This window comes from Scardinius erythrophthalmus (genome assembly GCF_964197995.2).
Source record: "Scardinius erythrophthalmus genome assembly, chromosome: 15".
Classification (NCBI taxonomy): domain Eukaryota; kingdom Metazoa; phylum Chordata; class Actinopteri; order Cypriniformes; family Leuciscidae; genus Scardinius; species Scardinius erythrophthalmus.
Window position 1 is genome coordinate 26,950,204 of NC_138235.1, and position 13,423 is coordinate 26,963,626.

Consider the following 13,423-nt stretch of genomic DNA (forward strand, 5'->3'; position numbering starts at 1 on the left):
GAGGTTGCAGAAGAGAGAGGGGTGGGGGGGGGGGGGAAGAGCCAGTGCAGACACTTTAGTGTTCCTGTACACACATGATAGTCAATGGAAGTCATATTCACATACATTTTGTAATATATTTTATTATAAAATATTATTTTAATGTGTGCAATTTAATTTATATCACTGTATGCTGTCCTATATTCTCCTTAAAATAAAAAACACAAGTTATTCTCAGTTAAAGGGCTAGTTCACCCAAAAATGAAAATTATGTCAGCATTTAGCCTATACCCTCAAGTTGTTCCAAACCTGGATGATTTTATTCATCTGTTGAACACAAAAGAAGATATTTTGAAGAATATGGGTAGCCAAACAGTTGATTGGCCTCATTGACTTCCATAGTATTTTTTTTTTTTTTTCATACTATGGAAGTAAATGGGGTCCATCAATTGTTTGGTTACCCATATTCTTCAAAATTTCTTCTGTGTTTAACAGAAGAAAAAGAAAAAAATCATACAGGTTTGTAACAACTTAACGGTGAGTAAATGGTGACAGAATTTTCATTTTTGGGTGAACTATCCCTTTAACTGTGCATTAAGGTAACCTACAGTAGTAGGTATGGCACTGTCACTGTAAAAATGGGTTCATTAAGTTATTACAACATGAAATACTAGATCACGAACTAAAATAAAAAATATATATATACTGTATATATTTTTTTGCCTAGTTACAATATGTTTGAAGAAAATTAACAACTTAATGTCTGAATTTCATGATCAGCCAACTTTCATGCTTGCTGTTATTTATGAGGAAAAATCAGCATGGTTGACTTGTTAATTTAACTAGAGGCCTTTAATAAACATTGAACTATTTTTCACGTATACAGGTGTGCACAAGTTTGCTGATATGCAGGGATCATAGAAATAGTCTTGAATTTACATGATCAATTTCCAATGTTCTTAGCACTTTACCAATGGTACAATGATATGAGCTGAGGCGAGAAATGGCAATGCAATCAAATGTTTATTTTATTTGTTTCTAATCTAAATGTAAATTAAAAGCTTAGTTTGACAGATATTAGCCTAAACTGGCAAGTTAGTCATGTTAATGAAATCCAGTGTGAGGCTTGGGAGAACGGAGGTATTGCAGAAACTTTGCAGACACGTGTAGCGGACCTTGAAGTCCTGACAGCTCCATCCACTCCGCGGCATATTCACACACTCAAAGCCCTGAAGTGGATCATATCTGCAGAATCAAAGTAGATGCCTATCAATCATTACAAAATTACTTTTAATATAATATTATGTAATATTTTATTATAAAATAATTATATAGTTAAACTTACACTTGAAAGTTACTTCCAGGCAGTACTGGGGTCCCACTAACAGTTGTGACCTCAATGGCGATGGGCTGAGCGCAGGCCTGTCGTGGGTATGCTGTCAGGGTTAATGACAGCGTCTCATAGTCTCCCTCTCCTCCGGGATTATCTCGGTCAAACCAGGGTGTCCTACATTCTAATAGAGGATGACCAGTTGAGTGGATATCTTTCATTCATGACCAATAAAAGATCAGTTCATTGAATTCTATTGTGTGTAAATGTCACTTACTTGAACACCATTCCTGTGGGCAGGTGAAGCGCACCTTATAATCGTCACAAATCCCTCCTCTTTGGTTTGCGTTTACACAAGAAAACCCAGTTGTCGGATTAAATCTTCAGAAAATACAAAAGAGCTTTAGAACATAAAAAAAAAAACATTTACACAGTTTCATTTCAGATCCTTTGATAGACTCACACTTGAAAGACATTTCCAGTTTGAGATGCTGGCAGGCCAGAGATGGTTTGAGCCTCTATTCCGAGTGGATTCGGACAAATGTACCCAGGATACAAACTGAGAAGGGCAGTCAAGAGTTCAGAATCCCCTCCATTTGTATCAGGATTGTCAGAATCAAACCACCTGGTGACACACTCTGATGAACAGAGATAATAGTTATGCCAAAATAATATACATGTACAAATGTGTGTACTGATATAGGCCTACACACAACCCCAAATCCAGAAGTTGGGACACTTTGCAAATTGCAATAAAATCAAGAAATAGATTATTTCTTTATTTTTAAACTGACAAAAGTACATGTTTTCTCTGAACAACGTAATGGTATTTTATTTTACAAGATGTCCCCACTTTTCTGGATTTGGGGTTGAGTGTATGTATATGTATATGTATTAATATATACAACCCCATATACATACACACAAATAAAATTATAGTAGATGAAGTTAAGATACTTACTTGGAACACAAAAACTTGTTGGACATGTGAAACGGACCCTGTAGTCTTGACACCCTCCATTCTGTTGTGCATTCACACAAGCAAAGCCCTGTGTTGGATCATATCTGCAAAAACAAAATGCATCTGTTAACATTATTGAAAGACTTGCTTCTAGGACCCGCTCTTGCATATACAATTTAACATGCAGTTTCTATAAATCAGGTTTTTAAGAGACTTGGCAGTAGCTATGCTGCTCTTCCATCCATAGAAAAATAATTGGCCAACTGTATATGCAAGAGCAAGTGTTTCAGAAAATGCACAGTCCTACAAGCAAGTGCTACAACTGCGACCAAGTGTTAAATCCGTATTTCTCTGAATTTAAAAGCGCATACAGGGCAATGAGCTTACATTCTCTAAAATTCTGCTCTAAACACTTCAAGAAGTTAAGCAACATCAAGCAACTAGACTGATCAAGAGAACTGCAATAGATATTCAGTACATAAGTAGTGCAAAAATATTTGGTGGGACAAGGCCATTGTGTCTACTGTAGATCTCACATTCAAGATACATTCATGTCATTGTTCTAATCTGAAAGAATTTTAGCATAGAGAATGACATTGTTGGTCGTACACTTGAAAATTATTTCCAGTCGGCAGTACAGGGGTCCCACTAATGGTTGTGACCTCAATGGCGATGGGCTGAGCGCAGGCCTGTAGTGGGTATGTTACCAGGGTTAACGACAGCGTCTCATAGTCTCCCTCTCCTCCGGGATTATCTCGGTCAAACCAGGGTGTCCTACATTCTAATAGAGGATGACCAGTTGAGCAGATATCGTTCATTCACCAAAAAAGATCAGTTCATTGAATTCTATTGTAAAAAATTAACAGCTCAGCGTCCGTTTTTGTGTGTAAATGTCACTTACTTGAACACCATTCCTCCGGGCAGGTGAAGCGCACCTTGTAATCGGCACAAAACCCTCCTCCTTGGTTTGCGTTTACACAAGAAAACCCAGTTGTTGGATTGTATCTTCAGACAGACACAGAATAATATTTACATATCTTGTAAAGCTTCAAGTAAAATCATTTGTTTGAAATAAACCTCACACTGCAAAGACGTTTCCTGTTTGAGATGCTGGTTGGCCGGAGATAGTCTGGGCCTCTATGCCGATTGGATTCGGGCATATTTCTTCAGGATACATACTGAGAAGGTCAGCCAACAGCTCATAATCTCCAATTCCACCTGGGTTATCACGGTCAAACCACTTGCTTATACAACCTGATAAATACCAAACAGGGGAAATTGTTGCAAATTAAAGTAGACCATGGTCAGAGTGAGAGTCTTTCAGGATATCAATATGCTGACAGGCAGAGCATGCAAGATTTAGTGTTTTTTTTTTTAAATAAGAAAATGGCACCTACTCTGATTGGAGAGTGTGATAATTGTACCTGTAAATAAGGAGATTGATTTTTTTTTTTTTATTTCCCTTATAGCAGTATCGGTTTTTACCAGTATCTTCCTTCATAAAATCAAACTTACTTGTAGCCAGAAGCACCCATGTTGCAAATACCTGGAAAAGAAAAATAATAATATAATATTGAATATTTAATATAATATAATATAATATAATATAATATAATATAATATAATATAATATAATATAATATAATATAATAGCAAAAGGTGTGGCATACCTTGCTGCTCATTCTTCTGACTTTTCAGTAGGGAATCTAATAGGTAAACTTAAAAAGAAAGACAAATCATTACAGTGTCTAGAATGGAATAATAATAATAATAATAATAATAATGTTAGCAAGGTGCAGTCAGACAGAAGATTATCAGGAATAAAGTTCAAATGCAGATATTAATACTCATACACGCAAACAGACCAGACAAACATTGAGTAAATGCGAGGAACTAAAATACACAAGGTGATTAACTAAAGAACAGCTGTGATGATGATTGGTGTCCATAGAAACTGACGAGTAGCGGGAAACTCAAACAAACGAACACATGTGACAAACCATAACCAGCTAAAAGTCCATGAAAACGAATCTAAGAATAAACACAACTGAATAAGTGTGACAAATGATCATAATAATTAATGGCATTGCTAAAAGTCACAGGCATTGCTTAATAAATTAATTGACACCATTCCTATTTGAATTTCTTCTTATTCAGTTAGCCTATTGAATACACAACCACAAAAACACTCAAAAGGTTTCAGTAAAAAGAAAAAAGGGAGATAATTAAAATATATATTCAGTAAACTTACCCAGTCTTACTTGATGATTGTGCTAGTGAGAATATATCTTGTGATATGCCACAATATTTGACCATCTATCACTTCACGCAGAAGCAGTTAGTATCTTCACAACATTATCCGTGCTCTCCTTTTGTCTGCTGAAATTCTCTCTCTTTTTAAGCAGGTGAGCTCCTCCCAGACCATCTTGCAGCAGCAAATCTGTTGTCAGCTTTGACCTAATTTCTCACCTCTCTTCATTCATCTCCAGCACTCCACCCATCTTTCTCTGTCTCACACCCATCTCACATGGCAAAAGCTGTCCACAATCAAGAATTTTCTAGTGGGTCATGAACATGGATCATGTCATAGGAATAGTTTGGACTAAGACCTAATCTTTTGTTCCTCACTTTAAAAGGGAATGTGAGAATGTCAAAAGTGAGAAATTTCATCATGCTACATGCATTAGAAAGAGATAATACAGCAATTGTAATCAGTTACAATATACTTTACACAATAAACCACACCAAAAAGGGAAGCTTCAAGCTATTCATTTAACCTCAATGCAGACAGTGAATGTGAAGAAAAAAAAACTCCCTTTCATAAAGATCAATGCCATGAGAATCAGGATCAATTAGAATTAAAAGCACAAGCCATTTTAGTGCTTCACAATCTTCACAATTTTACGGGTTTCTTGAAATGCACAGTGCTGATTCCACTTCCTGAAGCTCACAAAAGATGAACATAAATATGTAGATTATGCACTCTTTAACTCATTGCACAACAAAACAAATGTTTACTTAATCAAGACATTCTTTATTAATATTACATTATTAGCAATTTGGCACTTACAAGTCTAGAAGAAATAATTATTGTATGGCTTTAGAACAGTGGTTCTCAAATCTGGACAGCATTACATGGAGACTGTGTCTGTTCTCCTGAATTGTTGTTCAACAAATAAAAAACAGATATACAGTAACACAGATAAACTAATTATAAAGCTCAGGTTGCAGAATATCCAATCACTTTCTTTAAAAGAACTTACAGTATTGTTAATGATCTGATTACAGATGATAACCTAGATGTGCTGTGTAAAACCAGAGGATTACATTACTTTAAATGAATCCACCCACCAAGATTATTGTTATAAACATGAGCCTCTTCTGAAAGGCTAAGGGGGAGGTGTTGCTGTAATTTATATCTTCATTATTACAGGGAAGTCTAGTTTCAAATATTATTCTTTTGAAGTGTTGGTGCTTAATGTAACACTATCTAGTAAATAATGATAAGTCCTGTTGACATTTGTGCTGGCTACTGTACACAGGTCATGAAAAGTCCTTGTTGAGGCCTGATTGCCTAATCCTAACCCCATAACTAAAGCTAATGCTGGGGGGAAATAATCTGACAGGGGTCAGAATTAAAGCACCGAATATGATGCTTCTATGTAATATTTAAGTTCATAGGTAAAGGGTATGCTTTTTATGTTACCACTCCTTTAATGTGTAATATAGGTGTTTGAGCAATCTGCAAAGTTACAAAGCACAAAGTCCACGTCAAAGGGAGTTAAAGTCAACATGAATTCAAAATTAGCATTTTTATAGAATATTACAGTATTATAAATGATTTATCTGTGCATGTCATATTTAAGTTATGTGCCCACATTATTTTTAATCAAAATAACGTCCTATCGACCCGCAGGTAATAAAGAAAGAAAATAGTTTACTTCACTGTTACTACATAAGGTGAACAAAATAAAAATGACCATTATGAAACATCCTGAACAAGTCATGTTTGCAAGTTGTTTTGGGTCAGCTTGTTCTTCTGTACTCTCATTATCAGACTCCAGCTCGAACTGATATAGCAGTTGACGTCATAACGTACCTTCAGAGCTGATACTCACCGGTACTCATGCTGCATCTTGGTGTTGATGCTATGGGGAACGCCATCAGCATAAACGGTGTCTGAAGCACTTCTAAAGTATATTCATTGGCAGGCGGCCGTCTGTGATGTTACACGCAGAGTTTGGGCAAACTGCAATGTCCCTTTTTTCTCATTTGCCTCCCTCCCTGATGCTTTGCGGTGGGGACATATCTTCCCTTGGAAAGGTGGCAATACTGAAGGGTGTAGATTGGGCAGAGTAGAGATGGACTGCATCATAGAGAAACAGTTGGCTGTCCACTCCTCATCTGTGGCCTATCTCAGTATTCTCAGTCTGAAAGTACTGATTAGAGGTTTTAGAACGATGCATACCAGAGTATAGCTGAGGCTATGTTGTGCTCTGCCCTTGGGGCTCTAGGATTAAGCCTGTTTTGCAGAGACAGGGAGGAAGGTTTTCCCTAGCACCTGTGCACACTAGCTTTAGGGAGTAGTGCCACTGTGCAACTTTTTGCTCAAGTTAGGATGCACCCTTGGGGTTGACTCCGGTCCAGTTATGGCGTAGTCGGTGTTGTGTTCCCCGTAGTGTCAACACAAAGGCAGAGCGTCAAAGTTTCACTTCAAAAGGGAATGCCTCAGGTGCGTATGCAAACTGGTTCCCTGAGCTGAACGAGACACTGCATTTTGCATTTCCCATAGCGTCAACATCAAGAGACAGCATCTCGCAAGCAACATGAGATGTTATGTTAAAGACCCCCTGTAGTCAATAATTTTATCCCTTAAAACTCATCTTTGATCACTAAAATTACATATTTAAGTGTTTTTTCCTTGGAACAAAAAAATCTTCATGCCTTGACGTAGCTTGAATGTAACTCTACACCCTTCTATGAATATGCGGAGCATTCAGATTGTTAACAGGTTCTGCAACAATGAAAATACGATTTTTTTTTTTTTTTACCGATTAAATCATGTAAAGCTATTCTAGTTGACCCCCAGAAACTAAATTATGAGGATGTAAATTAGCTTAATAGGGGCCATTTAAGTCAGAGGGACTTGTGTAGAGTGAGTGTGCAGGTTTAGTAAGAACAGAGAGAACATGAACCTCAATAAATAACATCAGAGATGTTTGCATTAGATTTTTTTTACTCATCTTTCAAAAAATTCCTACAGTCATAAGAGTTAAATTGACATAAAAAACACTTTTTAAAGAGGCTATTGGTTCCAGCCTGCCAAACACTAAACTCACACAGTCATGTGTATTGGGGGCAATTATTATATACCCCCTACCTCTGCAATCTTGATTTCCTATCAGATTTCAAAATCAAAATTCAAACACAAAAGCACAAATTTGAGTGGTGCAGTAGGCATTACAAATTAGCAAAACACCACCAGCTTGTGTGATCATGCTTTAAAGCCATTTTAGGCTCAGAAATCAGTGATGACAAAAAGACAGAATCAAATAATAATAATAAAAGTGAAGCAACTTTAATTAAGCAGTAATACTCTTTTTTTTTGTTTAAAGAAATTGAACAAACAAGCCTTAATCATATAAAATGGTGAAAAAGACACACAGGGCCTAGGTGACCTTTGACCCCTGTCTGGCCCATGTGGGCGAGCATGCTCATTAGAGCTCCAAGTCACAGCACTAATAAAAGAAGGGTTTCACTAGGCAGTATTTCATCTGCAGACCTTCCATTCTGCCTCCTCTCTCTGTTCTCCATTTTAGACCTGCTCATTTTGCAATGCAATGAGAGCAGCCAGAAATAATCACTTCCTGTACACTCTGATTGAGTTAATGAACCTGAACGGTACGCCATAGATGTAGCAGTTCTCCATTAAGCCTCCGGAGGATCTGGAACATGACATACACATTTCCTCCTTTGTTCAATGCACATTGTGTAAGACTCGTACAGAATATGAATGTGATGGCAGAAGACACCTAACAACAGACAGTCTATCATGAAAAATAATATGTTAGTGAGGTTGTAGAGAAGAATGAAGAAAAAAAAAAAAACATTTAAACTGCTGCAAAGTGATTTTCTGTAACATTTGAGATCCACTACAATAGCACTTTAGTCCTGCTATTATTATAATTTTTTTGAAATCAATATTTAGAGAAATCACATCCATTTTTAATCTAGACTTTGCTAAGATTAACTTCAGTCTCAATACTTTGGCTTGAGGGATTGTAATCAGTAAACAGTATTTTATTTTATTGTAAAGCTGTGGCTTTTATTACTTACAACAAACAAGACCCATCCAGAGAAGTAAATATTACATGAAACTAAAATTGTGGTTATGTGCTTGTTTTGTTGCCTTTGTCTTGTCTGAATTTAGCACCATATGTTTTTTCATTTATTACCAGACATAACAATGTTACCAAACATGGAAGGTATATCATGTGAAATATATACAGTTTACACCATATATATGATCTCCCAATTTGTATTTTTTAGCAACAATCTTCACCTGAGAATGAGATGCATCATGATGTCTTCTGTGCTGTGACCTCAGAGACCCGTTCCTCATTGTATCTAACTAAGCATGCTCGTCCCCACCGGCCCTAATACAGAGTAAAAGAAGGCAACGGAGTCTTCAAGTATTAACACAGCTCGGGCACTAAACCTCAGACACGCAATATTAGAGCCTAGAATCACTGCTAGGAAAACAAATGAGCAGGTTATTGTTAGCTTGCATTTCCCTCCACAAATATAATATATATATATATATATATATATATAGATTAATATGCTTATAAATAAAAATTCAGTGCTGTAAAAACATCTCCGATTCCATAGGATCTGACCCACCATAGAAGGCTCATCATGTTTATTTTTTAAAACCTTTTGTCGTCTTTTTCTCATGGCTAAAAAGCTACTGTTCGGAGTATGTAAACTGAGCTTCTGTGTTAATAAGTCCTTCATTGAGCATAAAACACGGAAAAATTGAAGACTTGTTAATATCATACATTTTTCTTTCTCTCTTTTTTTTGGTTTAAGAATCCTTTCGTGTGGTTTTTTTTTTTTTTTTGGTTGCGGTGAAGCACCAAGAAACACGTATCAGTGTGTGTCTCTTAAAGTGTGACTGTAGTTTGTCCTGTAAGCATTTGAGAAATGCAAGTTTCTCAGTGTGAATGTGGATGAGGATTGTTTTTCTGTAGTCTCTGGTATTGTTTTAGTACTGCGTCTATGTTGAGCAGCGCTCCACGTTGATGCCCTCCTCTGCGTGGACCTGCAGGTCGATGGGTCGCGCTGGCTGTTCTCCCGGTCGAGCGTTCATCAGCGAGAGGTTCTTCACGCAGCCTGTGATCCCCGAGGAATACTTCCCACCGGTCAATGCTTTCATGTCTGGAGCCCCACCTACAGTCCAAATACAAACAATCTTACTTCACATTCAAATGTTCTACAAGAAAAAGACATTTCTATATATCATCTGTAGGGGGCATCAGAACGTAAGGCATGTTTTCGCATTTTGGTAAGACATTAGAGCCAAGCTGCCCCAAAAGTATAATAGAAATTGAGACACTGTGTATATGGTTGTTGTGTGAATAAATCCGGAAGTAAATATTATATAAACAGATTCTGTAATGTCATAATATAGGTGAGAAACTGTTTGCAAATTTCGGTTCCTGTAATGTTTAGCGGAAATCTCATATAAATACTTATTAAATACCATTTTTGACAATATTTGTGTTTCCTCGCTGAAACTGATGTTTAAGTTGAAAGCTAATTTGTGATTGAAAAATATAATTTTTACCTTTAGTGTAGTGTCGACTTAATTTTTGTGATAAATCCTAATGTCTTTTACAGAGAGCATAGTTTTATTTTTTTTAAATAATTTTTATCCTTCAAACTACAAAAATATGTACACTACTGTTTAAAAGTTTAGGGACAGTTTTAATGTTTTTAAGTCACAAAGGCTGCATTTATTTGATTAAAAACAGTACTATTGTGAAATATTATTACAATTACAACAAAACCTGGTTTATATTTAAAATTCCTGTGATGTCAAAGCTGAATTTTCAGCATCATTACTCCAGTCTTCAGTGTCACATGATCCTTCAGAAATCATCCTCAAGAAACAGTTCTTACTATTGAAAACAGTGTTTGCTGCTTAATATTTTTGTGGAAACCATGATTTTTTTCAGGATTTTTTGATGAACAGAAAGCATTTATTTTGAAATGGAAATATTTTGTAACATTATAAATATCTTTACTTCACGTTTGAACAATTGAATGAAACCTTGCTGAATAAAAATGCTAATTTCTTAAAAGAACTTTACCAATGGTAGTGCATTTATAGAATTTATATATATATTTATTTATTTATATATATATATATATATATATATATATATATATATATATATATATATAATATATATATATATATAATATATATATATATATATATATATATTTTTTTTTTTTTTTTTTTTTTTTTTTTTCAGAATTACATCTGTGTACTCTACAGACTACATGGCTGACATTGTGGACCTTAATAGACACAAATAAATGCACACATTTTCATCACATTACTCTGCTAAGCAGGCTACAAGGAAACAAATACAACTGTTATATTATCCTTACCCAAGTATATGTTGCCTTTGGTGTTCACCATAATGCTTTTGCCTTGTGATTGTCCACGTTGGACAGATCCTCCATCGATCTGGAGGTAGCCCTGCTTACCCGTTCTGTTCAAGACACGTAAAGAACACTCACAATTATCTTTCTTATAACCTTTTATAGGTTCTATTATGGTTTGGAGCGGTAAGGAGCATTACCGAACTGCAGTGATCATGTGCCACTGTCCATCGTTGACAGGCTTTCTGGAGAGAATCTGAGCCTCTCCGCTGCCCAGCTGGTAACTATCGGAGAAACAAGGGCACATCATGACCAGCTAAAAAGTAAGCAACTGAAACTTAGTTGTAGCAGCTAAGAACCCCATTAACAAAGTCTTGATACCTTTTATTAGATCAAACATCAGGTAATTATACTGTCATCATATCATATTAGACTCTACCCATTAACCTATGTGGTTTGTTAGTGTGCAAATGTTCTCATTTACTCACCTAAACGCAAGATGTCCATTTTGTAAACCAATACTTATAAAGTCCTTCCCCTTTCCTTGATGTCCAAACTCCTAGAAAGTATTTTCAGTGAAATATTCAAGTCAGTCTCTCTGAGTCATTGGGAAGGAATATGGATGTAAACCACAGACCAAAATGACACTATGTTGCATGTTAGAAATAAATGGATGTGGATCTGTTTCAGCAACTGAATTACTTCTATACTACAGCTACCAAGACATTTCATTTAAAAACATTAATCCCACTGTAATAATAATACTAATAAAAACCGATATACACAACCGTTGAAAAGTTTGGGGTCAATACGAAAGTCTTATGCTTACGCTCACCAAGGCTGCAATTGTTTAATAAAAATACAGTACAATGGTAATATTATGAAATATTATTATAATATAAATAACTGTTTTCTATTTTAATATATTTTAAAACATACTATAAATCCTGTGATGTCAATGCTGAATTTCGGCATCATTACGCCAGTCTTTCACATGATCCTTCAGAAATCATTCTAATATGCTGATTTAGTATAATATTATAATTAATAGTATAATTAATATTAGTATAAAAACCGTAAAAATTGTTATCAATCTTGAAAACTGTTAAAACTGCTAAATATTTTTGTGGCAACCTTGATACATTTTGGAAAGATCAAAAGAACAGCATTTATTCGAAATAGAAATCTTTTGTAACATTATAAATCTGTGCCCAAATTTTTGAATGGTAGTGTATACTGATGAAAATGTCTCTACAAATAACGTTTCTCTTATGTTTAATATTAGTGATTAGTGATAGTAAAAAAATAACAAAAATTATAATCAGAACATCTTCATTTCCATAACAAGGTTTGGAAAATGATTAACTTTAATGGCACTTTCACATATGGTACACTTCGGTGTCCAATGACTTTTTAAAAGCACAAATTCAATGTTTGTTGTTATTGTTGTGAGAACTGTAAGACATTTAAGAAAGGTAACCTAGCTAATTTTAAACACATCAAATGTATGACAATTTGCTGAAATTCAATCCAAACCGGTTAATTAATAACTAACTGGATTAACACAGTTTTGAGATTAAGTCAACAACCTCATGTCCTATTTTGTACCTTATTTGTTAAAAGTGCCAAATGAATGCGATAAACTGTTGCAGTAACAGTTGTGTTGACTGAACAGGTGGAAAAGCAGGTGACAAACATAAGGTTAATTATGAGATGAACAAATCTGAAATCACACATAACACATGCAGACAATAACTGAAGTACATGTTCATAATGCCTGAGTTTGTCATTTACAAATGAATTCACAGTTAACAGGCAGTAATTAACCAAGTTATGTAACAAATACTGAGATCTTTAGTATAATTGTGCTCTTGAGCAACTGTGCCAGCAAGTAGTGCGCTGTGAGTGAAAGATAATGATACGTCCACACTAATGCAGACATACTTATGTGTCTGACTGCTTGTGAGGAGTGGATACCTTTATACTAGCATGCTTCGTACGGAGGCTTAGAGCGCCTGCAGGCTCCTGAGGAGGATGAAGGTGAGTTAGCCAGGCAAACATGCAGTGCAGCCATTAAAATGTGCTTTAGAGGTGAGGGACAAAAGCATATTCCAAACCAGCTCCAAGCAAACTCATTTTAGTCAAATGAGGATGAATATGAAATTTAAATATTTAACATTTGGACCCTGCCCATGCATGGTCTAAAATCTGATGTAAAAATATATATATATATAAAATGCTATTTCATGGCCACTAAAAAATACTTATTTGTTATTTATTTTGGACCCTGAGTGCATGTGTCATAAGATCCAGCAGGGGGCTCATGTGTACAAACATACCACGCCCTGCCACAGGATGAGGCCGTCTTCAGACACAGTGTTGATCTCTAACTCAATGGTCTCTGGAGAGTCAGGAGCACTGAAACAAATCAAACCGTCAATAGTGCTGGACAGCATTATAAAAAAACAATAAATACT

General features: G+C 35.6%; 2 protein-coding genes across 2 annotated transcripts in view; both read right to left on the reverse strand.

The window, feature by feature from the left end:
* Positions 1–813: 813 nt before the first annotated feature.
* LOC308703027 (mucin-5AC) lies at positions 814–4,703 on the reverse strand. The gene is made up of 12 exons (XM_081386263.1): positions 4,522–4,703; positions 3,941–3,988; positions 3,786–3,816; positions 3,668–3,694; positions 3,353–3,524; positions 3,172–3,275; positions 2,880–3,051; positions 2,271–2,374; positions 1,773–1,947; positions 1,587–1,690; positions 1,325–1,493; positions 814–1,224 (listed from the first exon to the last, which is right to left on the reverse strand). Exons 2-12 carry the CDS (start codon positions 3,950–3,952, stop codon positions 1,062–1,064), a joined length of 1,233 nt encoding a protein of 410 aa, XP_081242389.1. The 5' UTR covers positions 3,953–3,988; positions 4,522–4,703; the 3' UTR covers positions 814–1,061.
* Positions 4,704–9,183: 4,480 nt separating this feature from the next.
* The window catches only part of hspg2 (heparan sulfate proteoglycan 2), a 111,900-nt gene continuing 107,660 nt past the window's right edge, over positions 9,184–13,423 (reverse strand). Inside the window, 6 exon segments of the mRNA XM_081387286.1 lie at positions 9,184–9,722; positions 10,953–11,056; positions 11,147–11,230; positions 11,435–11,505; positions 12,924–12,971; positions 13,286–13,364. Coding sequence (XP_081243412.1) covers positions 9,550–9,722; positions 10,953–11,056; positions 11,147–11,230; positions 11,435–11,505; positions 12,924–12,971; positions 13,286–13,364 — 559 coding nt within the window. The 3' untranslated portion in view covers positions 9,184–9,549.

Bases quoted from the DNA above. Each gene is read 5' to 3' on its own strand.
- LOC308703027 (XM_081386263.1), bottom strand. The intron at 3,525-3,667 runs GTAGGTGCCATT...GGTATTTATCAG, and splicing joins TATCACACTCTCCAATCAGA to GTTGTATAAGCAAGTGGTTT. The intron at 1,948-2,270 runs GTAAGTATCTTA...TCTGTTCATCAG, and splicing joins AACAAGTTTTTGTGTTCCAA to AGTGTGTCACCAGGTGGTTT.